The sequence below is a fragment of the Astatotilapia calliptera genome, chromosome 1 (assembly GCF_964374335.1).
Source record: "Astatotilapia calliptera chromosome 1, fAstCal68.1, whole genome shotgun sequence".
NCBI lineage: Eukaryota > Metazoa > Chordata > Actinopteri > Cichliformes > Cichlidae > Astatotilapia > Astatotilapia calliptera.
In genome coordinates this window covers 26,543,603-26,570,716 of record NC_137422.1, presented here as the reverse complement: position 1 = coordinate 26,570,716, position 27,114 = coordinate 26,543,603, and the positions used below count along the sequence as shown (strand labels likewise).

General features: G+C 40.5%; 2 protein-coding genes across 4 annotated transcripts; both read left to right on the top strand.

The window, feature by feature from the left end:
• Positions 1-2,430: 2,430 nt before the first annotated feature.
• Positions 2,431-5,586, top strand: LOC113022697 (uncharacterized). The gene is made up of 2 exons (XM_026168421.2): positions 2,431-2,892; positions 5,132-5,586. Exons 1-2 carry the CDS (start codon positions 2,536-2,538, stop codon positions 5,459-5,461), a joined length of 687 nt encoding a protein of 228 aa, XP_026024206.2. The 5' UTR covers positions 2,431-2,535; the 3' UTR covers positions 5,462-5,586.
• An 877-nt stretch (positions 5,587-6,463) lies between these two features.
• On the top strand, positions 6,464-26,755 carry rufy2 (RUN and FYVE domain containing 2). 3 transcript variants are annotated; one of them, XM_026170587.2, is made up of 20 exons: positions 6,464-6,604; positions 8,004-8,182; positions 12,248-12,421; positions 12,865-12,982; positions 14,444-14,545; positions 14,662-14,785; positions 15,857-15,921; positions 16,028-16,093; positions 16,490-16,559; positions 17,068-17,169; positions 17,333-17,449; positions 17,640-17,732; positions 18,551-18,625; positions 18,721-18,818; positions 24,201-24,320; positions 24,518-24,647; positions 24,793-24,887; positions 25,922-25,970; positions 26,103-26,183; positions 26,421-26,755. In XM_026170587.2, the coding sequence occupies exons 2-20, from the start codon at positions 8,107-8,109 to the stop codon at positions 26,562-26,564; spliced, it is 1,899 nt and encodes a 632-aa protein (XP_026026372.1). In that variant the 5' UTR covers positions 6,464-6,604; positions 8,004-8,106; the 3' UTR covers positions 26,565-26,755. The 3 variants fall into 3 exon arrangements, with proteins under 3 accessions (XP_026026372.1, XP_026026381.1, XP_026026363.1); XM_026170596.2 differs by lacking the exon at positions 6,464-6,604 and adding an exon at positions 7,496-7,601; XM_026170578.2 differs by lacking the exons at positions 6,464-6,604; positions 8,004-8,182 and adding an exon at positions 9,164-9,874.
• The last annotated feature ends 359 nt before the right edge of the window (positions 26,756-27,114 follow it).

Sequence of the window (27,114 nt, the reverse complement as noted above, 5' to 3'; positions counted from 1 at the left end):
TTGGCAGGCAAAGCTGCTGAAGCACAACAACACCCATCATGATACTGTAGAGGAAGATACCCATACCTATTATAAGTTGGTTTCCAGACGCTGAGGTGCCACAGACCAAAGATACATTTTCTCCGGCACAGCACTCATCACAACTGTCTGCCAAGGATAATATAAATGTCAATGATTTGATAAAAACTGTGTATATATCTTCAAAATCAAACTGAAGGTAAAGGTTTTATGGTTATTGCCAGTTGCACTGACTGCTTCTACTTCCTTCAGATGATTTCTGCTCATTTTGGTCTTTGGCTCCCCCTAGGTAGCCGTTTATACACATACACTGTGTGGGGAAAATACTCCAAATGTTCTTACTTGTCCACTCCAGGGTAATTTTGGCATTGCCACACCAGAAACTGGAGTACTTATTTCAATTCTTACCATTTCTTAGCATTTACATCCAGTGGCTCAAATGGGCAATTTCTTGGACCAGGTGGGGCCTCTGGGCCACATGTTTGACACCCCTGCTGTATAGGGTTTGAAAGTCTGTTTTAAATACAGCAGTCTATTTACCGCATATTTTCCCAATTTTTTTTATATTTAAAGTTGTTTCCAATCATCTGACAAAAGTATTTTCTACAACTGCCTAATGTTATTTTATTTACACTTATAGTTTTTATGAGCTATCGAGTTATTAGAGTAAAATCCTACACGTCAGGTTTTCAGAAACACTAATGCTGCTGCTTGTGGCTCTGGAAGCCGATAGCCTGAAATAGTTTGTGATTGGTCTACAATAAAAAAAAAAATCTGAGTTAATATTATTTTTCCAAATCTGCACAATGTAATATCCAAAAGCTGAATTTTATTGATAAATTAAAATGTTTTATAAAGCTTTTAGCCCTTCACAACACTTTAAAGTAGTGGATGATTTGTTTCTGTGCCAACAAGAACAGCAACTCTGCATGTTTACCAGTTCAGTAGATTAAACGGGTAAATATGTCTCATGCTGTGTGTATAATCAGTGTTGTCCTTTTAAATGAAGGTGTCTTGACTTTCTGGATACTAATAATATGTTGCCTCCCCTTTTGGGACCTATAGGTAGTCTAGACAGTTATATTATAATAGTGACTGTAACAGGGTGCAAATCACATGTGACATCCCTATGATCAGAGCTGATGTCCTGATAATTGGTGTTATCCTTTGTGTCATCCCTGTAATCTGCAGTGTCCTGCACGAGGAGCCCACCAGGTGAGGAGAAACGGAAGCCATGTGTGATCTGTCACAGATCAGCATTGCCTCCTTCAAATTAAATCTAATGTCCTGTGATAAAGGCTGCATAAATATCTGAACAGGACTAATATAGGAAATATTTACATGTTAGCACTGTAACACAAATACTGTATAGATCAAGTGTAACACTCTGCTCAAATGATTTATTATGTTGAACCGATGAACTTTTCAAATATATTTTCTTTATTTATAACATATACATCTAAAAAAACAACAACAACTGTCTGCCAATGGATAGCTATGTTAATAAGGGCTTTTGTGTCATAACCAGCTTTTCTGTCATGCTTTCAGAACGATCAAGTTCCAACAATGGTAAGACTTTTCTAACTTTTTAATATATTTTCTAAGTGATAGAAAGCAGTTCTGGTGACCTTATTAATATGATGAATAAAAACTTAGATCACAATCCAAAATAATGCCAAGATTCCCAATTCCTCACAGTGTTTCATAGAAATGGATAAATATGAACAAATTTTCTGTCTTGTCTCTGTTCAGTTCTAAAACGTTTTGAGGCAACCATCAGATAAGTGCAGGTATTAACTTGTGAACAAGGGTTAGATCATCAGAGGAAAATGATAAGTATAACCCTGGATCATCTGCATAAGAATGTCAGGATATATCGTGATTCTTTATGACAGTACCAAGCAGGAACATGTAAAGGTTAAAGAGTAATGGAGCAAGGACTGTTCCGTTAGGAACCCCTGACTGACTTTTTATTTCTGCAAATCTAAAACTTTGAAGTGTCAATGAGTTGAAGGCAGCAGTGAGGTCAGGTAGAACTGACTGAAACTCATTGTGAGTCACTGTTGATCTTCAGGTCATTGATGACTTCGGTAAGAGCTGTTTCTGTGCAAAGTTAAAGTCACATGCACGATTATTACAGCTTTTACTGTGTTTTAACGGAGTACGTGATAACCCCACACAGCATGGGTGAGAAGAATAGAGCAAATACGCCATCTATTGGAGAACCACAGAAAACACATTTGAATTTGATGAATTATATTTAATTCATGTTCTGCTTTAAAATAAAGTAGTATCTGTAGCTCATATTTTTTCCAATTCTCCTATTTTTTTCATGGTAAGGAATTTTTACTGTAGGATGTCATGTGTCACCAAAGTCCAGAGAATAACCTTTATTTTGAAGTCTGCGACGTTAGTACTTCCTCCTGCCGATTAGACTCTACCGAGAAAAACGAACCGAAATCGCGGTCTGTCGACGAAAGGACTTCGCGGTGAAGAAGTGAACCAACGGAAAACAAAATGAACTCGATGGAAAAGAAGCTGGCGGATTTGATACGTGAACACCCGAATCTGTACGATCCGAGACGGCGGGACTACAAAGACAACATGAAGGGACATCGGTCGTGGAAAGAGATCGCGGACGCCATGGGAAAGTCGGAGGAAGAGGTGAAGCTGAAATGGAAAAATCTGCGCGACAAGTTCTGTAAAGCGAAGAAGCGACTGGCCAAGAGACACTTCCCCCTGCTGGACGACAACGAGGACCCGGCAGACAGGCATACCCCCGTGCTGTACAGCCAGCTATCCTGGCTCACCGCCTATGTCAAACCCAGAGGAGAAAGAGGCATGGGGGAGCCAGAAGTGTGTGTCCGCCATTCGGTAAAATGCATTTTTATGTTTAGTAGATTAGCTTTTGCTAAGCTTCGTAGCTTAGCTACAGCTAACTAACTTAGTAAAGGCCATAGTGACCGCCATCATACCGAACTGTTGCATAGTGTTGAAACTCTGCACGTATAAACAAGAATATATAAATGGCTAAATATCGTAAACATCATAGTATATGTTGTGTTCGCTAAAATCATGAAACGTCCAGCCATGTCATTACGAACAGATGCCTATAACGATATCCGTTTTTCCAAATAAAAGCACCTGGAAGTCCAAAAGTAGCAACCATATTACTGTAGATAAACTAACACATACTCGATTTCTGAAGCTGTTGTGAGTTATTTCTTTTATTAATAAGGGAACTTATCTCTGTAACATTGTAATTAGGTCAATACTTACAATATAAACTTTATTTATCTATTTCAATAGTACACTACAGGGGTTTCAGTCATCGATACAGCCTCTAAATTTTATGTTTACATTTGTTTGTATGACAGTACTTTGTCATATTTGTGCTTTTTAAAAAGTATTTTTTAAATAAAATTTGGTCTCGATTGGATATTTTAATATTTCTGTCTTGTACAAACTGTTTTGCTTAAAAGCCTCAGTCAGTTTTCTGGAATGAACTAAAATTGGCCAGTAACATAATGTTGCTGTCTAATCAGCCTTCAACAGAACAGCATCACATAAATTTATTAAAGCTAAATGTAATCAGAATTTGCATAATTTAACTAAAAATTTCTCCTGTAGGTCGTTAATGAAAAGACACGAGGCAGAGCCGGAGGTGACAATGTTGAAGATGCTCAGATTATTTAATTAGGAGTGATGAGGATGAACAAGATTAGAAATAACTGTATCAGAGGTACAGCTCAGCAAAGAAGGAGGTCTAGCAGAGGGTTTGTGTGACAGAGGAAGATTCTAGGGATAGGGTGAGATGAAGGCAGATGACCCCTATGGGGAGCAGTTGAAAGAAGTAGAACAGGCAACAGGTAGAGGTGAAATTTTTAGAGTCAGTGTACTTGCCCTTGTTGTGAGATGAGGTTGATGCAGTGGTTAGTACTGTTGTCTGACAGGGAGAAGGCTCTGGGGTCAAATTTCCTGGTCCAGTTCAAAGACATAGATGTTAGGCTAATTGGTGAATCTAATTTGGCTGAGGGGGTGTAGGTTTGGGAGTGTCTGCCTCTCTGTTTTAGCCTTGCCTTGCACTCTGTGTAGGTTGGGTTCTAACCCCTCTGGAACCCTGAACAGGATAAATTGTGAAGTAAAGAGATGACAGGATCCCTGCTCAGAACCAGGATTTTTTTTTTTCAGACAAAAGCTAAAACCTTTATTGTAAAGCATTGATCTTTACAGTCTAAAACTAGCAGTTTGTAGTTTTAGACTGTAAAACTACAAACTGGAGTAGCTTTGCACCAGTGAAAGCTACTCCAGTGTTTACTTGTTTTCCTTTTCTTTGCATCCTGCTGTGATTTTTCAGCAAATGTCTACCGTCTGGTTCATTAAAGCTAGTCTTAATCAACTGCTTCTCCATGAGCATTTCTGTCTCTTTTTCACTAGCATCTAACCTGCTTGACTCGACTTTTTCGTGTTTTCCATTAGGTATTAGTACCTGATACCAGGTACATTTTTAGTACCTACATGGCCGGGATTTTAAGCGAGCTGAGTCACATTGAACAGACTACATGCCACTGATGGGCCAGGAGGTGACATCACTAGATGATTCATGAGGTCAACTCCTTCACAAGAATCAAACCCTCCAATTTTGAAATTCTGACGATCATCTCGCTGCCTGCAGCCACCCCTCGCTCTCTCTCTCTCTCTCTTCTTTTACCCTGACTCTAGCAAAAAGCCATAGACCAAGCCACATGTATAGCATCACCTTGATGTCCTCCATTGTTGTCTTGTGTTTGTGTCGCATACAAATGACATCACAAGACTTTCCAGCTGCCTCCCTATGATGACCCTATCTACATTGAGCTGGTACTCAATTGTAATAGAAAACACCCAAAGCAGAGTCAAGCGAAGTAGGTGCTAGTGGAAAAGCCTTCTTTCCCATTGGATGTTGGGACACTGGCTCACCACTCCATCTTGGGGTAGACAGTGAAATATTGCAAATGTCTGGTGTTTGACTGCAATCTGAAAAAAAGAAGAAGAAGAAAATCACTGAGCGTAATCAGTAGTGTGTTGCAATCCGTGTTAACCAGTGTTTGTTTTCTGTTTTCACACCACACAGGTAGCTAGTAGAGCAGGCAACGCTGAGAAGGAGCAAGACAAAGAGGAGAAGGCTCAGCTGGGCTCTCTGCCTGTCGTCAGCACCAGCTTTTCTCTTCCGGAGTCCTGTCCGACCAGCGATCAGGACGTGGGAGGCTCTCTTAAGCGCAAAAGACAAACATCCGCAGAAACAGAGATAAGTTCTGCAGATCCCCTCAGCAACCTCAGAGATGAGGATGAACTGTTTTTGCTCAGCCTCTTGCCGTCACTGAAGAGGCTAACCATTAAAAAAAGGATGGAGGTGCGAATGAAATTTCAGCAAGTGCTTTATGCTGCTGAGTTTGAGGACTAAATAGTTCAGGTCCCAGTAAACACTGGTAGTTGGCAGTGTTTGATCTTAAGGATGTATGTTTGTATCAGACTGTATATATTTACTGTATATATTTTATAAATAAATATTTTATGGATCCTTCAAAACAGCTTTTGCTTCTTGTTTTCTTTTCTTCTTTTTCTTTTTTTAATAGTCCCATTGTGTCCCATTTGGCTCTGATTCAGCACCTCTCCCTCTGACTTTGGCTGATTTTAAAGGCATAAGTTAACAGGAAACTATGTATAAAAGTGCTTCAGTACTGATAGAGATGCGTGTTTTTTTTGTTTGTTTTAAAAAATGCTGATTGTGCCTTTAAATATTTGCATTCTTACTGCTCATGCTTGCCTACATGAAATCAGCTTGGTCTTTGCACTCGTTCTGTGAATTAGAAATGTAGTGAGCCTCATCTTTGACAGCTGCACTGGTAACTGTTTCATTCTCTGAGCTGCAGAGTCATTCACTCCCAAACTGAACCAATCACCGCTCTGCTTCACTGAGACCCTCTCTCTGCTTCCTGCTTCTGATTGGATGGTAACAGACTCGCCCCTCCCCTCTTGTGTTCAGAAGTCACTATTCACAGACAATTCCATGTTTTCATTCATATCTTTATACATTTCATTCATACATTCAGAGTGTCACACTAATGTGTACATATAAGCACAAATAAGAGACCCACTGGTCTCAGTCTCTTCCTGCTTTGTGTCTTCTGTCGGCTCCCCTTCATCTCTGCTGTATTTATCCCCTTTTCAGCCTCCTCTCTGTTCTTGCTTGTGTTACTCCTAAACCCCTCCCCCATACAGCTTCCCTGCTCTCTTGTCATTGGGTGCTATGTGGGGTGATGATTGTGGTTTCTGTCGGTGATATCCCCCAAGCGTGTACCGGCTTACTCCTCCTGAACTACAGACAGTCATGTTGTGATACTGCATCCATACACCACCTGCGAGATAGACAGATTATTGTCACCAGATGACTGGGAGCTGGTAACTGGATGGATAAGGTGAACCTTTGATGTACATCAAACCAATCTTTCACAGAGTCATCACCTGAAAGTGACCGGATTACAGATTGCTGAGACGCTGACATAACCGATAACCGAGGATCAACGCACCGCTTTTCCCTGTTGAGGTGAGATGCACCATCCACATGTTTAAGTAACGACGGCACATTATGAGTGGTGGAGTGATACTTAGCTGTCACACATACTGTAATCTGTAGTGTGCATGTTGTAATTATACTGTGTTTTCTATTTATAAGATGTGTCACTCCTGATATCCTCCTTGCTCCTTGTCATTGAAACTAATATTAATAAATCTGTGACTCTGTCAGAGTGTGATCACAGCACCACTCCAACTGCAGCAGCATTGCTGCACAATGAATGGCTGCCTACTACGATGAAACAGTACCACACCCCTATTGGTGGAAAGAGCTTCCAGTGGGGGATGTCAATTGGCTCATTGTGCTGTCTCTCGGGCAGAAGGGCGTGTCCCAGGGATTGTCAAATGGCACAAAAACACACCATGCTGGAAGTGGTGTGTAGTGAGAATGTTTAGGTGTGGTTCATGGATGGAGGGAGGAGATAGACGGGAACATGATACAGCTCTGGTTCTAAAGAAGTTTTAACTGAAATGTATTAAAGCTACTGCTCTAAAATATGAAATAAAAGAATAACTACATTTAAAATCCAGTGCATTTTAACTTGAACGGTGATGCATAGTTATACAGTCATGGTTATACTCGGTGACTCTAACAAACACGACATAAAGATGGATACAGACAAATTCAGTGAGGTATGGAAAAAAAACTGAGATAGCAGAAGCCTGAATTTTTTATTCTCTACTGACTGAACTGACAAATGAAGATTCTGAGAATTAATGGTGGTAGCATTCAGGGAATGTACAGATCTGCACAAACCTGGTCATATGATTCCTGGTCAGCCCTGAGGTATTAGAGAGACATGAAGAGAGAGAGGAGAAACAGTGCTCTTTGTTGTGTAGTGTGTTATAACCCTCTATGCTGCCACAACTGTAATGGATTGTGCTGCTGGTGTGGTTGGAGGCTTTTAGATCTGTATGATGGAAAGGCGGTGGCCCAGTGGATGCATTCCTTATAGCTGAAAGAAAAGGTAAAAAGCCTTTTGTTAAATGTGGTGGTGAGTGTATTTTTACTTAAATACACTTACATTTTGGGAAATTTAGTTTTTAGGATAAATGAAATACTTGAGCAAAGGTACTTTTAGCATATATTATTATTAACATCAAAGGATTTGTATATGTGAGTGATGTGTTTTGGGGGTCAGTGATCAAAATGAGGATTTAAAAAGAGGAAGTGCAGCAGATAATCAGAGTGTGTTTACCTCAAAACCATCCACATCTTCACATCCTGGTGTGCCGGTGAACAAATGCTAGCAATGTATGACTTTAGGTGGTCTTATGTATGAAAGAAGTCAAAATAATGCCAATCACTTATGTAGTTTAATCTTAAAGAGCTTAAAAGTCTGTTACCCTCTTTACTATCTGTTCCTCAGAAGTGGATAAGCTGACTGTGGAGCTGACGGATCAGAGTGGACAACTTCAGGAGGGAGGATCTACTCGTCAGTTCCCAGTGGGCAGAAAAGAGCCCTACTCATCATGTACTCCCCTCAGAGTCTCCACCGCTGGGGCATCACTCATAGTGAGAGTATGGAGCGGTTAGCCTACAGCCAAGGTATGATGGAAATTTCTGTTTGGTCTCTCACATTGAAAAACAGTGGCTTACCCACAAATCACTGCTTTAAAACAGGTGAGGTACAAGAGTTTAATAGGATGTTCAGGGATTTAGAAAACCAGCCACTGACAATGGCAAATAAGTTTGATGATGCTTCATTTTTATGCTGTTGTGTTCAGTGAATCTGCTGAATGGCATTTTATTTTTTCAGATTATTTGAAAATAAAATGATTATTAGCTGCAGCCTTTAGTATCAGCTCTAAACCTAATCAAGTTTTCCATTTAGCTGTGCTCTCTGCCAATATTTGTCTTCTTTCTCTATACTGGTGACTGTGTGGGGGTGTTTATGATTTCCACTGTTCTTTTTTAATATGCTTCTGCATTGCTATTTAAGAATTTTCTACTGTAGGTTTAGTATAGAGGGCAGGGGACGCCATGGTAGATGAGTTCAAGGTTGGGGTGGGAAGACATCGGCGATCTGCTCTGACTGCACAAGAGAGGTTACAGAGCTTATTTTCATGGGGAGTAACTAGGATGGACAAGACAAGAAATGAGTACATCAGAGGAACAGCTCAAGTTGAGCAGTTTGGAGGCAAAGAGAGACAAGGTTGAAATGGTTTGAACATTTGCACAGGAGGGATAGTGGATACATTGCGCAAAGGATGCTGAATGTGGAGCTGCCAGGCAGGAGGAAAAGTGGAAGACCATAGAGAAGACTCATGGATTTTGTGAAGGACATGTATGTTGGTTGTTGGTGTGACACAGGATGCTAGGGTGAGATTAAGGCAGGTGGTCCGTTGTGGCGACCCCTAAAGGTAGCAAGAAAGAAGACAGATTTTATTCGGAAGGAGCCTGTTATTTTTCTGTACACGCTCCACCTGCGGGCAGAGCTGCAGTTCCCGTTTCCAGCAGCAGGGGGCGGCAGAGCAGGCTCTAAAATCATTACGTAGTGCTCCCTTTTGTGTGTCTTGTGAGCCGTGTGTGACACCTCCCCTCGGGCGGGTGCAGTGGCACGGCGGAGACGCCAACTATCGGTTAGGTCTGCTGGCTGTAAACAAATCTTTACGCCACCACGATGTATAGAAAATACACGTTTACTGAGCAGCGGTTCTCTGTGCGGTCGGCACCTGCGCTCACCTTCATCATGTAGCGAGAGCGGCGCCAAATATACGTTTTGGAGCTCGGAGACGTAACGACAGGTTTTGATTCTGGTTAGAGCTGTCATTGCTTTGCCCAGTGCCATCACAGGTATTTTTTTTAATAGACATATACGCAGCGATTGTCATTATGCTCGCCAGAGGAATTGAGCATCAAAGCTAGCTCGCCGACGGTTAGCAAAACCGTTTGAATCTGGCTGTTTTCGCAGCGGAGAGCACACCTAGCTACAGTCATTTCAGCGCCTGAACATGGCATCGTCAGCAGAGCACGACCTGTCTCTGTCCGAAGCGGACAGCAGCAAGGATAAATCCCAGGTATTTGGGATTTTGAGGCTTCAGGAGGAGAAGGCTGCTGCAGGGGATAAAGCTAACAGCAGCAGCACAGTGAGAGGAGGAGGTGGAGGAGACGGGCGATGGCAGGCTCCTATCTTCGCTTTGGCCAGAAAGGCGTCCGAGACCATTTCAGGAAGCATTCACGTCCTGCCCAAAGTGTCGGAACACAGGACGTCCCTGCCAGGAGACTGGGCCGTCCAAGGTAGAGTTTGATGAGCTTCTCGGGCCGTGAGGGTGTGAAGGACTGCCTGGTTACTGATGACGAGACTGATGACATCCAGTAACTAATTTGGATGTTGGTTACGTTAAAACAGTCGCTAATTAAGTTAATTGATACTTCTAACGGTATGATTTTTGCACAATAGGTCCCCATGCCTTATTGTTATTAGTTGTTCTGGAGCTTTACTGCCTGCAACATCACATGCTGCGTTGGTGCAAATGGAAAATGCCCCTCTGCATCCCCCGGGGTTTGTATCATGCTGCAGAGCTGTTAGCTGCATGTGTTGTCACCCTATTGGTGATCTCACAAAATCAGTAACTGTAGAGCTTTACTGCCTCTGCCCAGCAGCCCGAGTGTCTGTCTCTGTCACCACATCACCGCCCACACTCAGAGCTATAAATAATCTGGCTGGTTTCAGATGTACATCACGGACTTGTGTTTGAATTAAGGATGAAACAGGCAGTTAACAGTTATTTCTGATAAATGCTTGCATTGTTAGCACGAATTTTAAACCCCTGCAACTTCCAGCCTTATGCCACGAGTGAGCTTGTTGCTTTTAATTGCTTTGCATCACCTCTGTGTTTTAGTCTGATGAAGATGTATCTGTGGAAAGATTGTCATGATTTATGGCAACACTCAAGACAATTTAGCTGCTCAAAGGCACAGTATATGCACATTTCTTATTTGGCTCTACTAGAGTAACTTTGCATGGTTAACAGATCAAAGTGGCCCTTATTTGTCTTCTCCAATCTACTGGTGTTGTCCATCAGGTCATCTGTCTGATAGGAGCTATTTTAAACCACTTACACCTCTTTAACCAAGTGATTTTTAAACTGAGGGGCGGACATTATTGGTAGGGCACAAAAACAGCTAAGTTGAATAAATGTTCTGATGCAGGGATAGTAAACACTTTAAACCTTTTTCAAATGTTTGACATGTGTTTTGTTGTTTTCAAATTTGGCTCGTGGCCAGCTTCAGAAACCTGCTGTGGATATTTGCACTCACTGACATCATGCAGAGACAAGTGTTTAGAAAAATATCTGTAATGAAGCATTTGACCGCCTAACTGACCTGTTGTTTTTGTTTGTTTGTTTGTTTTTTGAGAGGGTTTTTATTTCATGTGTAATATGAGCAGCAAATAAAGTCGAGTATAATAGGCTTCCTTAACGTTCATAATGGTACATGTGTTAAGCATTTTAGTATCAACAGCTTTACATGACCTGGTTTGATAAGTCTTTCCCTCTAGGGCCAACCTGTCACTGCAATTAAAGGTGCTAGGCAACATATCTGCACGCTTTCACCTGACCCTGCTGTGTCCTGTTCTGCTGTTTGGCTTTACATTAACTGGGTTGTCTAGTTAAAAGCCTTACCTCTCTGGGATGTTGGCTTTTCATGCCTAGGATAATTTCCATAATGGGTGCAGAACTGGGACAAAGATTTGTTAACACATTTCTGATCTGTTCAGGTAGACTATCAGAAAATATTACAAATATGCAACCTGACGTCAAGGTATTTACTCAGTATAGCAAGCTTGTCTCTGATAATTACCAGCTGTATGACATTAACCCCTTCTGACTCAGTTTTTTAGCCCTCTGACAAAAACATCATCAATCTGTCAAGCTTTTAAAGTGAGACATCTTGAAAATGATCATTAAATGAAGCCCCGCAAATCTCTGAGAAACAGGGGCGCCTCCAAGTGGGGGCCAAATTTGCACCCCACCCCCTGGCAAAACTGTCCTGTGTTGGTAATAATGTAATAAGGTTGCAGAAAAACTGGTGCCAATCCCTGGACAGATCACAGGGCCAACATAGAGACAGGCAACAGTTTTCAGTTTTACATGATCTAATACTTATTTGTTTTTCCTGAATAAGTTTGCTCTTTAAGCTAACTCTATTCTGGGAGAGCGACTCTTAAGCTTCTTCCTTTTCAATCATTAACTAATGGTTGGGACTTTCAGTCAGTCAATTAGTCAATCAATCGGTCAATCAAAACAGATTATTATAGATTTCAAAATCTTATTTGGTGTACCTATTTTCTGTGCTATCAATATGGCCACCCTTATGAAAAAAATCTGGTGGCGCTCCTGCTGAGAGATAGTTACCTTTTAATTTCTATCTGCATTCTGTGTGTACAAAAGAAATAATGTGTTATGTAAAGGTAAATAAATCATTCTTAATAGTTATTTCTTGTTGCTGTGCAGTGGCTGTGTTTAAACCTAGATTAAACTCTGCATGGAGTTCTTAAGAGAATGTAATAGACTCCATATAATTTCTTTCTAAATCTGTATTTCTGTACGAGGAAAATGTAAAGCCATGGATATTTTTTAAAAGTGTTTGCCATTTGTTTTCCCGCAGCCCTGCGAGATCCCATGGCTATGGAACGAGCTAACTTACTGAATATGGCCAAGCTGAGTATCAAAGGTCTGATCGAGTCGGCTCTGAGCTTCGGGCGGACCCTGGACTCAGACTACCCCCCTCTCCAGCAGTTCTTTGTGGTCATGGAGCACTGCCTCAAACACGGGCTCAGAGGTAAAGATGTCAGCGTTGTGCTAGTGTACTGCACGATAGATTGTTTGTTATTGTTGTTTACTGAACGTGCAGTGGGAATTACTGTGTTTAATAAATAATATCCACAGTTCTGAAAAAGAAGAGAGTTTGATTCAATTTATAAGTTTTATAGAGAACTGCAGGAGCGATTTCTCGAGGTGTTCTTTATGGCAGTGGGATTGAATAAATCTGAGTGATAATAAGCTCTGGTGCCTCTGTAGTATATGAGCAGGTGTGATGTCTTGTCCATGATGGAGAGCATTTGTTCAGTGGTCTTACGTCTCTCAGTGACTCATAAATCTCCATATTCTGGCCAGTTTTTGTTCCAACTTTGTGATTTAGTTTGTTGCTCCTGCTGGCGTTAATTTTATGTGTAAGCTGGGAATCTGTGATGTCTGATTTTTCCTGCTTTCTTCTTTTTCCAGTGAAGAAGTCCTTTCTGGGTTTTAATAAGTCCCTGTGGGGTCCTCTGGAGTTGGTGGAGAAACTGTGTCCCGAAGCGGCAGAGATCTCAGCGTCCGTACGAGACCTGCCAGGACTTAAGTAAGAAGTACATGTATTTACACACACGTTTGCTCTCATATGGCTTGACCTCTCGTCCACCGTGCAATCATAATCAGAAGTAAAGCTTGATTTATAGTACTACATACACCTCTCCAGAAAAAGCGCTATATATCTCATGACACAGCCGTGAATTATCTGCTTTTCTGTGTAAACATTTTACTGATTAGAGCACAGATAATGCCTCTGTTAAATCAATGTAGTAATAATAATAATAATAATAATGGATTGGATTTATATAGCGCTTTTCAAGGCACCCAAAGCGCTTTACAATACCACTATTCATTCACTCTCACATTCATACACTGGTGGAGGCAAGCTACAGTTGTAGCCACAGCTGCCCTGGGGCAGACTGACAGAAGCGAGGCTGCCATATCGCGCCAATGTAATAGGGTTTTAACTACATCTAGCTTGCTGTTAATGCTAATGCAGGAGCTAGTGTTTTTCCAGTGAAGACACAGGTTGTTATCTCATTTTACAGGCTTCATTCTTTTCTATATTTCAGCAAAACAGGGTAGTAGCTCTCTTAGCTCAAATTTCATGATCAGCTCCACTTGTGACACAAACACAGAGAGCAGTGCACAGGTGTAAATGCAAACAAGGGATTTAGTGTGAGACTGCAAATCAACGCTGAAATGAGAATGTGACGTGAGCCAGCTCAGGGAAGTACCTGGGTGTTTACTTTCACTTCACCTTTGATCGTTCTGCCGCTTCATTTCTTCCTATTTCCCTATTCTTCTTTCATATCGACACAATTTCTGAACATGTGACACGTGGAACTGTCTTTGGCAGAAACTTCTGAAAATTCAGAAAAATAATGTTAGCGATAGAGCAGGACCAACCTTTATGTAGTTTGGAAGTGATGTGTTTAGCAACAACAAAAAGTGTCGTGTCCTGCATTCATACTGAAGGTGTGTCCTTCAGTGGATCTAGCGAGGAGGATTACGCTAAACCTCGTTCATGGACAGTTTCCACGCCACGCTTTAAGTTCTCGAGTTTGATCTGGTCCTAAATGAGGAACAGTTGTGTTGTTTCACACAGAGAACAGAGTCTGTTTCCTTTGCTGGGGCTGAGTAAGAGCAACAGACGTGCAAAAAAGCAGGATTTTAGCAACGCTGAGTGCCGACGCAAAGGTTTGATACAAGGAAGCTCAAACAGTGTCTGTGCCCACAAAGAAAGCAAAGTTTTGGATGTTCGGATTGAGAGAGAACACCAATACACTGAAAATAGAAAAAGCTTGTATTCAGTATTTAGAAAATGTTTCGAAATCTCTGTCAAACTTTAAGAGAAAATACTGAATGCTGCACTTTCTTGTTCCCATCTCATAGATGATGAACAGTAACAAGAGTCAGGGTTAAATAGAATCTAACTACAGCAGACTTGAGTAGACAGACCCTCAGAAACACCTTGAAATCCAACCTTATCACTGGTGTTTGTTTCCAGGACTCCATTAGGCAGAGCCAGAGCATGGCTGCGCCTGGCTCTCATGCAGAAACGGCTGGCCGACTACCTGCGACTTCTCATCACCAGAAAAGACTTGCTCAGGTACACCAGAGAGAATGTGTATATGTGAATATTATTATATATTTATAATGAAACATTGCCGATTGACTGTTCAGGCCGTTGAGGGTAACAGATGATGTCATCTCTTGCTTCCTCAGTGATTTCTATGAGAATTCGGCTCTTATGTTGGAGGAGGAGGGAGCAGTGATCGTGGGCCTGCTGGTGGGCCTTAACGTCATCGATGCTAACCTGTGTGTGAAAGGCGAGGACCTGGACTCTCAGGTATGCCACTGATGGGGAGAAATATTTTGATATTAGAAAAAGTCTGACATTGCTGTGTAGCCAGTTTTATTTAATTTCCTGCTTACACCATACCAAGCACCAGAGGGTGGTGTTTTGTGTCAGTGGAGCAAAGAATGTTACTCATTTGTCCTGTACTACGTGACCTTTGAGCATAAGCAGTTTATCTTTTGTTGTGTGGTTTCAGGAAGTGTGATTGCCAGTTTAAGTTATTTTATCTCTGCATCTCTGACTCCCTTTGTAAAAACAGTCTGTGTTCTCTCTTAATATTTATTTTCAGTATTAATCAATTGGAAACTGCCTTTTTTAAATTCTCCTTCTTCTTTCTTTTAATCGTGATTTTGATTAAAGGCGCAATAAACAAAATTCAGAGCCACTGGAGTTCATGTTGCAGCCTCAGAGGCCTAACTATAAAGATGTAGACACAACACCCAAAGCCCTGCATGTTTCATTAGGTAGCAGAAATCTTGTGTTGACTAGAGGTGACGAAAACCAATCCTGCCTCAACCGTTAGCCCAGGACAGCAGATTACACAAACCTGAATACATCTACAGCTGCATCTAGTGTGTCTAAAAGTGTGTGTAAGACTCTCATTTGATCTGTGTTTCACCGTAGAAGCCAAGCACCAGTAGAGAGCTTGACTGGGCAGAAATGAAATGAGAGCAGTACTATGTTTCAATTTTTGAGGTCATTTAACAGATAACATCCTCTCCTTTGACAGGATGAAACCAAAGGATGGGGACTTGGTTTACTTTAACTTTCCTTTAAGTTCTTATCAGCTCTTCTCCAACTCACCATTTTAATAGTGCTATAGCAAGCCGGTGGCTTTTATGCATGCATGCGGTTAATTGATACATTTTTGTAGTTACAAATTGCATATATTGTGTTTGTTTTGTGACTTTTAAATAAGTCAACATGTGCTTGTAGGCATCTAATTTCTGTAAATGGTCTGGATTTCTTCAAATTCCTTCAAATTGATGTTTGTGCAGTCGTTGTGAAAAGCAACATGCCTGCCTCTGAGTGATACTAGCGCCTTCGTTTTATTCATTTAAGGTCGGGGTGATCGACTTCTCCATGTATTTGAAGAATGACATAGATGATTACAGGAGTGAAGAGAGGTACAGTTTTTTTTTCTTCTTCTCTCTCCTCGGTTTGATGCAGCTGGTTTCTTTCCCCAAATGTGATGCAGCTCTCTTTCTCTTGTGTCTGTTTCTATGACAACAGGAATAGCCAGATAGCATCCATCTTGGATCAGAAGAATTATGTAGAGGAACTGAACCGACAGCTCAAGTAAGACATTTGTTTGTACTGGAAACAGACCTGTGTGCTGGAGGACCTGCAGATTGTGCTGTTAATAACTGACAGGAAGTTGCAGGAAGTTTTTGTATTTTTACCACAACACTTCCCAGAATAAAAGTATTCCAGAGTTTGAGATTAAACCCGTCTGGGTGGTTTAGAAATCCAACTTTTGTCTTCTCACAGACTTGATAGTAATGAACGGAGACTAATCTGAGTCTTTCGTTAATGCTAACAATTTTAAATAAACCCTACTTGTGTGGCGGCTGTGATTATATTACAGCTACTGCAGTCCTGGTTTCATATACGAAATATTAAATGTTTGCACATTAATTTAATGAAACTCATATAGAGGTCAGAGGCCCACCATAATGTTGTTTCTTCATGCAGCTCCACAGTTCACGGGCTTCAGGGCAGAGTCGACTCTCTAGAGAAGTCCAACTCTAAACTCATTGAGGAGGTGAGAACCAATAATCACCCACCTGTCACCTGTGTGGAGAAGCATTTGTCTGTTACACATTAAAGTCATAGAGTATATTTGGAGTATAATAGTGTCTGTGTCACCAAGTTACACGGTTGCACATGCAGCTCTCTAGTGACACCACTTGGTTAGAGGTTTGAGGTATGTCTAACCTTTAAGCTGTAATCCTCCAGCCAAATTTGGAGTTTCTTATCAGGGGTTTTCTTTTTCAAACTGCGCTTTTGAAGGGTGACTACTCCTTTAAGTCATGTACAGTAAAGCCAACAAATCTGTGTTTAAGCTTATTTAAGAGAAATCTACGAATTTGCCTTTTTTGGGACCATTTGCTAAGCAAAATGTCCAATGTGTGTGGGTAGAAGAAACCTAAATTTGCAAAACAAGTGAAGACAGTCTTTTACTTGTGATATCCATTTATACCATACTAGATTTTAATGTTTTAGGTTTTAAACATGTTTCCTAATACATGTGGATATGTTTGTGTGTGCAGTTAGCCATAGCCAAGAACAACATCATCAAACTGCAGGAAGAAAACCAGCAGCTGAGGAGTGAAAACACCCTCATTCTGCTGAAGACGCAGCAACATTTAGAGGTACACTGTGTCACAAAATGAACGTTTCTGAATGTTATTTTTTCAACTAAAAGTGAAACGGAAATTAGGTCTTACAATCCATCCATATAAAGTTTCCCTATTGGTGTTTTTTTTTATTTATTTATTTTTTAATTTTTTAATTTATTTTAATTTTTTAATTTAGTTAACTCAAGGTGACGTGTCAGTGGAGAGAGACACGTACAAACAGTCTCGTCAGGGTTTGGATGAGATGTACAACGAGGTGCGAAGACAGCTAAAAGAGGAGTGTCAGCTCAGACAGGTCAGACAGTGGCCGTGCGTGTGTGTGTGTGCGTGTGTGTGTGTGTGTGTGTGTGTGTGCGTGTGTGTGTGTGCGTGTGTGTGTGCGTGTGTGTGTGTGTGTGTGTGTGTGTGTAGAATGTGTGTGTGTAGAATGTGTTCATGACGTCATTATAAACAAACATTACATTTATGCATTTTGCCATTTTCAGGATGTGGAGAATGAGCTGGTGGTCCAGGTGTCGATGAAGCAGGAAATGGAGCTCGCCATGAAACTTCTGGAGAAAGATATTCACGAAAAACAGGTAAGAACAAATATTTTGTTTTTCAGAACAGATTCTTACTTACTGATACTGAAGCAGCGGCATTAATTCATCTTTGTGAGGAGATGCAAACATAATTAAAATTCCAACTGCAATGGATAGAAAATGTCAGCCATCATTACCTGTTCAAAAAAGGTTGATGGGATATTGTCATCACCCTGCCGGGTGGGTGGGCAACATGGATTCCCAAGTTTCTGAATGGGATGAGTTTTCTGAAAGTCTTGTGAACGTGATAAGGAGGTGACCTAGGATTTTCAAATTGATACCGTAGGTGTATTGACTAGGAGGCTGAGGGGTAGCACTGGTGAATGCCAGTATTTTTTATTTTTTTTTACTTTTATTGGTAAAACAAATAACCCAATCTGTGATTAGGATCAATTTATAACCCTCACACTCCTGATTTTAATGTTCAGTCACTGCTAACCAGCTCGCTGCTTCCAGTCTAATGTGTTCCCTACCAGGTGACTCACTGGTCAGTCTGATGTTATGCAGATTCTTTATATCATTCAGTTGCTTCTCTACAGAGAATCTTGTCCTGCAGTCAACCCAAACTTAACTTCACTATCTTGGATTGCAGCCAGTAATAATTATCTGCTTTCTTTGATAAGAAGAGTAGAAGAACTTGTTGGTTGCAGAGCATTTAGAGCCGTCTGAAGTCTCACAGGGAATGTTTAATATGAGCGTCCAGTTTTCTGTAACTGCTATAGTAAGTCAAAAAAAACAAAAAACATGCATGTGTGCGTAAAGAAGACAGCCAATACTGGACCAGAACACAGCTAAGTCTCTGATTTCATTAATAGGACACACTGATTGGACTGAGACAGCAGCTGGATGAGGTCAAAGCCATCAATGTAGAAATGTACCAGAAGATGCAGGTACAAGCACACACTCATCGTCATATAATGTTTAAGATCCAGAAATAACAGAACTATAGTAATCCTTACTACTTCCCTTTTTCTTTTTTTTTAAGTCGTCTGACGAGGAAATGAAGAAGAAGAATGATGTGATCAGTCGTCTGGAGGAGAAGACCAATCAGATCACTGCCACCATGAAGCAGCTGGAGCAAAGGTGAGACACACAGCCTCTGGATGCAAAGCACTTTGTCCCCTTTGTTTCACGTCCAGGTGTTTACACCATGTTCTCTGCTGCTCTGTTCAGACTTCTGAACCTTTAAGTTAAGCTGATAATACTTTATGCCTCTTTAGAAAAGTAAGTTTGATATTTCTGAGAATTTTTTTTGATGATGTTGTTATGTTTCAGTGTAAATAACTCTAAACAGAAAAGAATTGGGACTATGATTATTAATCAATATGTTCTATAGGGCAGATTGGTTGATGGTAGCCCATAGAAGTAATAAAAGTCACATAAAACATAACAAACAAGTAGAAATGCACCTTTCTCTTCTCCCTAAACATTTAATTGTTTTTGATTTGTGCAGTGGTTACAAAAAAAAAGACAAAAACTTTGATTTTTTTTTCTTCTTCAGAGGGGAGCAGAGCCACTAGGCAGATGCCTAGCATCAAGACAATAGTTCAATATGTTATTACTAGTTTCCTTGTGGAAACCCTGCAATCCCATATTTATCATATCTGACACACTGCAGTAAATCTCATGCATGTTCAGCTCTGTTGCTATTGGCCCATGTCTTTCAGTCCTTCAGTGTGTACCTGCTCCATGTTTGTGGTTTTATCTGCGAGTTCATTGATGCTTTATGATCCCCCCTCCCCTACCCAAGCCCATTGTCTTCCAGTCAACACACTCCACCTCTCCCATCTCCTCTCCCATTGGTTTAAATCTGTTCCATCCTATTTGCGATTGGTTGTGAATGTTTTCTTTTGGCTATCCTAAAGATGTTTGTAGGCCGGTGCTATAGGACACATTAGTGGGAGTTTTGTGGTGTAGCTAAAACGTTTTAATAAAGTAAATCTAATCTTATGAAGAATAACTTTATTACATCTAATGGAAAATCGCCCCCTGAGAATCGGACATGTAGTTGTTGTGAGCGTAAAGCTTTGTGTCCAGGCTCAAATCTTCCATGTTGATAGTGCAGTGTTGTGCAGATGTAGCTGGGAAATTCCAGATTTATCTGCCGCAGTCATAATCATCTATATTCTGCATTTCCTTGCCCTCTTTTTCCAACTTCTTTTCATTACTCAAGCTTACTCAGATGAATATTACAATGCCTTACGTTTACACTTCCTGTTGTGCTTGTGATGTTAAGTCGCAAAAAGTGTTAAGTATAACCCGGGCCACTGATGTATTGACATCCTTTCTTCCTTCCCTCCTTTCTTTCCTCTTTTTTCCCTCCCTTCTGTTTCTCTTTTATAACTTCCATCCATTCATTTTGCTCCCTCGAAACCTCCATGTTTAATGTTTTTTTTTTTTTTTTCGTTTCCCGATTTTTATCCCTGCTCCTCTGTGCAGTGATAAGGATCTGCTCAGTCAGACCAGAACGCTTGCTATGTCATTTGTCAAGTGTGCCAGCACAGACACAGAGCACCAGTATAAGCTAGTCAAGGACATCTCCTTCTGAGGATATGAGCGCATGACTAAACGGACTTTACTTAGAAGAACATTCCTGTTTTTTTGCACATAATATTCAGATGGTTTTAGGGCCTGAGAGCTGCCACAGATTCAGGTGAAACTGGGACTGCATGTTTGATTTATTTACTTCATCAGCAAAGTGCTGGGATTCAAAGAGATTATTGCCGTGTCTCGTGATCTTTGGTTAAAATGCATCCAAACAACTTTAAGAGGTTTGTTGGTCAACAGTGACTGGATACAAAAAATGGATGTAGTTACTGTGAGCTGAGCGCTTTGATTGTTGCCACCTTGGTGTTTTGAAACATGACAAACGAGGGGAGGATCTGAGTAAGAAATGGAGGGATGTTACACGCAAGTTATGTAGGCCCACCCTAAAAGACTCCTAGTATGGATCATAATATACAAACTGAACATCGTGCTGCATTTAGGACGACTTTAAACTAATGACTGAGAGGTTTATTCACATCTCTGACTCGTTTTTGCAATTCTGTCAGAGTATTTGACTCCATTAACTGTAATTTACTTAATTTCTTATCCATGTTTCTGTAGGCATTTATGGGCTCAATGCCACCCTCTCTCAGAGGTAGCTGTGTTGAAAGTAGGGATGCTCCTAGTGGTTAACTTACCGTACTAGTTGTTAAATGAGAGGAAAAATTAGACTAGTTGACTACTCTAAAAGACAGAAAACATCCAAAAATTTACCACGTGTATGTATGATAAGCTTAAACTTTATCATACATTAGAATTTTTGTATTTTAGCTATATGAAACCATTAATCACATTAATTGTGTTAATGGTAAATAGACTACTTCTTATATAGTGCTTTTCTACTCTGAGCACTAAAAGCGCTTTACAAGCATCATTCACACCCATTCATCTAAGCACTTATTTCTATGGTTAAACGCTTTCTATCATATCTATTCATACCCCGATGAATACCGATGCATTGAAGAGCAACTTCGGGTTATTATCTTGCCCAACGATATTTGGCTTACAGACTGAACCTGCCATACCTCCTGAGCTACAGACACCCCTAATCAAATCATGTTTTAAATGCCGCCGTGTATAACATTGCAAACATGTACAGTCTGCAGACTTTGGATAACCGAAGTAGCGGCCTTGGTTTCTTCCACAACCCGGTGCAGAATGTGGTTACACGTCACTTGAGTTGCTTGGTTATATTTCAGTTCATTTTGACAGACGTTCGTCTATGATTGTTATTTTTTTAAACAGAGTACTGCAGAATACTTTCCCGCCTCGCTTTTTTTAAAACTTCTATTAAAAGAGAAAGGAGGAGGTGCCTGCGATTGTTGGGTTGCAGCCCCAGGTTGTGGACGGTGGTGTTGTAACCTCTTTGAACTAGTAATGTCCTTGTGTATTAATAAAATATGGATAATATGTTTAATCGGCTAGTATTTCTGACATTAAATATCTAATCAACTAGTTCTGCACAGCTGTAGTGTGTAGAGTGTGCTGGGGAGGCTGGTTACTGAACACAGCGCTAAGTACAACTAGTGTTTATTAATATCCTTGTGGCCACCTTATTGAATATATGAGCACTGTAAATTAATGAAAGGTTTGATAAGATTTACAAATGAGTTGCTGTACTTTTGAAGAACTACGACATCTAAAACATCTGTGTGGTATCTTAATGCACTTCCTTGGCTGCATGGCGGCTGTGCTGCTCACTGTTCTTTTGTAGTGTGTTCGAGCTACCTGTAACTTACATATACAATGCATTTTCTGTTCTTTCCACATTGCATTTGTTATATTTGGCAGTGCTGAAATGTTGCCAGTTTTTTTAAGATATGCCTGAGATAATAGACATTAGCGGTAAAAGATGAGCGTTGTTTGAAGCTGCTTGTTATGATGAAGTAAATGAAGCATGGTTACAAAACCAGACAGGTTGCCCCCTGCTGGACATTAGAAAGTATGCAGGTTTGCACTGACTTCAGTTTTCAGATCCAGAAACCAGGTCCATCTTTTATATACAGTCTATGGTTAGTGCTAAGTGAGGGAAAGTTTACTCTGTCATGACAGTTTAACTGATCCAATATTGAGACAGTTAATACTTTAATAGAAACTGAAAAAACGTTTTCAATTAATCATGCACTACTATTCATGAACATGCACAGGCGTGCACACTCATACATACAAGTGCTACATATTCTTCCTGTCTCCAGTAGTCAGTTTATGTGCAGTAACACAGATAGTGAGATAGCTGGCTGTTTGGATGTAAGCATAAAGGTATTTATCGATCACATTGAGTTAGAGGGGCATGCGCTCGGCTTTTGTGTCACAGCTACTGAGAGGTTTTACCTGCTAACGCTGAGTCGAGTCCCTTTAACGTTTAGTCAAGATGAAAAATAAAGGTGGAAGGTGCTAGTACTTAATCATTAAAGACCTTCCCGCCACTATAGAAAAACAAAATGCAGACACACCTGTTAGGAAAATAGTTAAAGGCATTAACACTGTCTTGGCTGAGTTGTTTGAGTAACCGTTTCTGTTCTTTGCTGTGTGTTCCTCCACCAGGAAGAGCGTTTTTATTTTCTTCCCAGGCAGCCGAAACTGTTAATGCTCACAAGTAAGCGCTGGAACAGGAAAACCATCACAAATCTAAACAAAATGTTTCTGCTGCTGTCTACATTTCACCATAATCAGGCACTGAGGTCCCCCTGCAGATGTCTAGTCAGAAATTTCTGCTGCTTTTAGTTTGCTGCCGGTTTTCTCTGCATGGCGAACCTTACCCCTGGTTAGTAAGCATTAAATGGAGATTTCAGACACAAAACTTTGCTCCATTTCTCTTGATACACGACACTGTAAAGGTACAAATTGTAAGGATTGATGAGATTGTCAGCAGAAAGTAGTTTACATTCATTGTTGGGGCACTATATAGAGCCTAGATCACATGCTCAGAATTTGGACACTCAAGTAATATAGTGGAAAGTAAATATGTGCACTATGTCTTTTAAAAAAATACATAAATTTGCACACAGCTCATCTCGTTGTCAGGTTGAGATTTTTAGATACTACTCTGTGGGACCAGCAGCTTTAGATCAGTCAGTGTGTTTTGTCTCTGCAGAACAGACAGCTGATCCAAATGAAAAGACCTGTAGTTACACAGCTGTAAACCTCTGGAGTTCCTGTCAAGGGAACTGCGTTATTGTGTTTGTCTTGGCATATTTATTGACTTTTGTGATATATCAGGAAGTAATTCTACTCTTAACTCCATGTTCCTAATACTTCTAATCTGAAGAAAAAGAAACAGTCAGTACAGCTGTTTAAAATTCACAACTACTGTCTTTTATCACCGTGATCAATAAAGGTAGATGTTTTGAAAATGCCGGGTATGTTTTGAGTTTTTTGTGAAACCTTTAGCATGCCGTGTTTAGAAACATTTTTTTTATGTGAACAGTCAACAGTCGGTGTATGCCAGAGTGTGGCGGAGCAAATAAAAGAAGAGGACTACAGTAGCTTTGCATGAGTTGTGATTTAAAATAATCTGTCTGAAACAAGCAACGGTAAAGAGACTCAGTGTGAGAGGAGCTGTCCTTTACTCTCCTTGTCCAATTAGTTTCTCCTAGGTGATTTCCACGCTTTGTTTGATTATGCATCTTTGTTTTGCCGTCTTTACACTTTTTGTGTTCCTTATTGTTCTTTTTAAACACCCACAGGTAAATTCTCAGTCACGCGTCCTTTTGTTGCTCACAGTTTTACTTCCTGGCAGTTCAAACTGCAACACCTTCCTTCATCCCAGCCTCAGCCTTGCCTCCTTTACTTTACTGTCCATCCTCCTGCCCATCTCCCTATGTTGTTTTCTCCCTCTACACCCCAACTTCCTCTTCCCTGCCCTCCCAGTTTTTTCTCTCCATGGTCCTGAGTTTGTTCCTGGTTATAATGGTGCAGATTACAGGAGGCAGAGCGGCACCGCACCTCGGCCGAGGAGGGCACCAGACGCTTCAAGCTGGATTTTGCAAACAAAGCCGACAGCCTCCAGCGGCAGATCGAACACAGAGAAAAGCAACTGTAAGCAAACCGCCTACATGGATTGGTTAAGACACACCCACCCACACTGCTTTAACTAAATTTTACATAAATACTTGATACATTGATTTTTTTTTTTTCCATGTATGTTTGAATCCGTGAATGCTATAATATAATCTATTACTTTGTCACCTTCACCTTCTTATTGATATAAACATGTGGATGTGCTGTACCTGTAGTCAGCAGCTGGAGACGGACCTAAAGATAGAGAGGGAGTGGAGGCAGACGTTACAAAATGACCTGCACAGGGAGAGGGACTCAGTAGCTCAGCTCAGCACAGAGGCGCTGCAGATAAACGGTCTAAAAAAGGTGAGATGGGGGAAAATAAATAGTGGACAGGATGCTATGTTTTTTTTAAAGTGCGTGTTTGTGCTTATGACGGTACATATTTCCGTTTACTTGATATATGTTGATCCTTTTCTTTTCTTGCTTCCCTTTGATTGATTTTTTCCAGGAGTTTCATCGTCTCCAGGATGAAAATGTTCAGCTGAAGACCATTTGTGAGGACCAGGAAAAAGCTCTGGAGGAGCTTGGCTCCAAACTCAGCGAGTATGCAAACTTTATTTTGAAAAGCTCTCTTTTCGCCATAACAAAGTTGCTTAGCAGTTTAGAGGGAGGTGAGGCAATGTCTCATAAGTCTTGGCCTTTCCACATTTTTCTCATGCAGCGTATTAAAACTTGATTATGAATCAGATATACAGTACATTATGTGGTATAGGAACAATTCTAGATGAGCCTTTTTATGAGTAAATCCTAGCATGAGAACTATAAAGACTGTCATACTGACCAACCAGTGGCTGCTAGGAAGTACATGACACAGACACATGTGCCAAAATCAGGTGTTAACAGCATGAGTGAGCTACCAATGTGTAGCAAGTGTAAACAAATTAAATTGGTGGGCGGTTCTTCAGTTTTGAATGGCTCCTTAACTGCATAAAAGGTATTGATCGATGTTGTCATGATGAACTGTTGGACAGCTGATTCCTCCCTTTCTCCTTCTGGGTAACACTGAAATGACGTCTTTTTTAGAGCTTCCTGACTGGCAGAACTAACACAAATTTTTGACTTATTAAGTTGAAATCTTTTAGTTCTTTTCTTGAAAATTTTGAGCTTTTGACTCAAACATTTTTTGAGTTATTCCGTCAAATTTTTTGAGATACCCTACTGAACATTTTAAGTTATGGATGGAAACCTTTTTCTTTTTTCAGTGGCAAAAATGAGCATCCTTAGTTTCCAGTTTGCTTTTCACTGCCACACAACAAAGGCATTTAGACATCTGTGACTAAGGCTTAAATCTAAATTATAAGCTGTCATCTGTTTAATGTAAAAAAGAAGAAGACATTCGCATCACATGTAGATCACTGGGAAAATTGTGTTTAGTGAGAATAAGTTAATTTTAACATAGTTTGATACTTTTATTTAAGGTTTTTGGCACCAGACTAAGAAGTTTTAATGAGTCAGAAAAACTGTAACAACAGCAATATCATTATCATTACAGCTAAAATCTTCTTTATCTCTGCGTGTGCTACAAAATGAAATTCATGCCCTTCGATTGGTAACTTTGTCCATTTTGTCTAAATCAGATCCAAACTGAAGATTGAGGACATCAAAGAAGCCAACAAAGCTCTTCAGGTAATTCAGACAGTTTAATAAAAAAAAAAAAAAGGATCAGAAGAAGCTGCAAAATCCCAGAATAAGTGTAGTTAGCAAAGCTGACTTTGGTTTGTGTGCAATTTAAGAACACAGGTTTGTTGTTTGTTTCAGGGGGGTCAGGTTTGGTTGAAGGACAAAGAAGCCACTCACTGCAAGCTCTGTGAGAAGGAGTTCTCCATCTCAAGAAGAAAGGTCTGTCTTAAGTTGACTTCAGATAGTTATATTTGAACCGGGGTCGTATTCTGCACTGAATGATTTTGGATGGTTTGTGATTTTACACCCATTTTATCTAAAAGATCTTCAGGATCTTTTAGATAGGTTTAAACCTCAGAGACCCCAAGAAATACTTAAAAGAATCGTTGATCTTAATGGATGTAAAATTAATCCAGAAGCATTTAAGTTGGTTTTACTCTCTGTCTCTTTCTACAGCACCACTGTAGGAACTGTGGGGAGATTTTCTGTAACAGCTGCTCTGACAACGAGCTTCCTCTGCCAGCGTCTCCCAAACCAGTGCGAGTCTGTGACACCTGCCACGCCCTCCTCCTGCAGCGATGCTCCTCCAATCCAACATGAAAGAGTGCTGCGCCGCTGCCGTGACGGCCTCGAACCAGTCACACTCATGAGTACCACCTCTTCAGTGTTGTATAGGATCCATATGCCAACTTATATCTACAGTGTTTGCTGCTAAGGGGTGGAGCACATGCATTTTATGATCCTTACACTTGATTTGTCATTTGTTTAAAGGAAGGAAAAAAGAAAGAAAAGAGCGACATGTGCATCTGTCTAACTTGTCGATGTAGCTGCTTGACTCTGAATGCAGAACATCTGCAGAGAGTCTAAAATATCTTCCCTTGTAGTCAGACAGAGAAGAGTCTGCTGTAATATTAATAGTTACGACTGTCAGCCCCAAGTGTATATATATATTAAGTCTCAATGAAAATAACGAAGAAACCATATTTAGTTTATGGTGCACAATCCAATGACCAGGTAACCATTTGTCGTAACTGCTACTCCAAATAATGGTCACTAAAGTAAAAGCTCAAACTCTAAGACTTCATGTTAAAGTTCAGGGGGTGAGTGCTTGGTTATGAAAGCAGAAACGGCTCTGCAGAGGTGGAAGTGA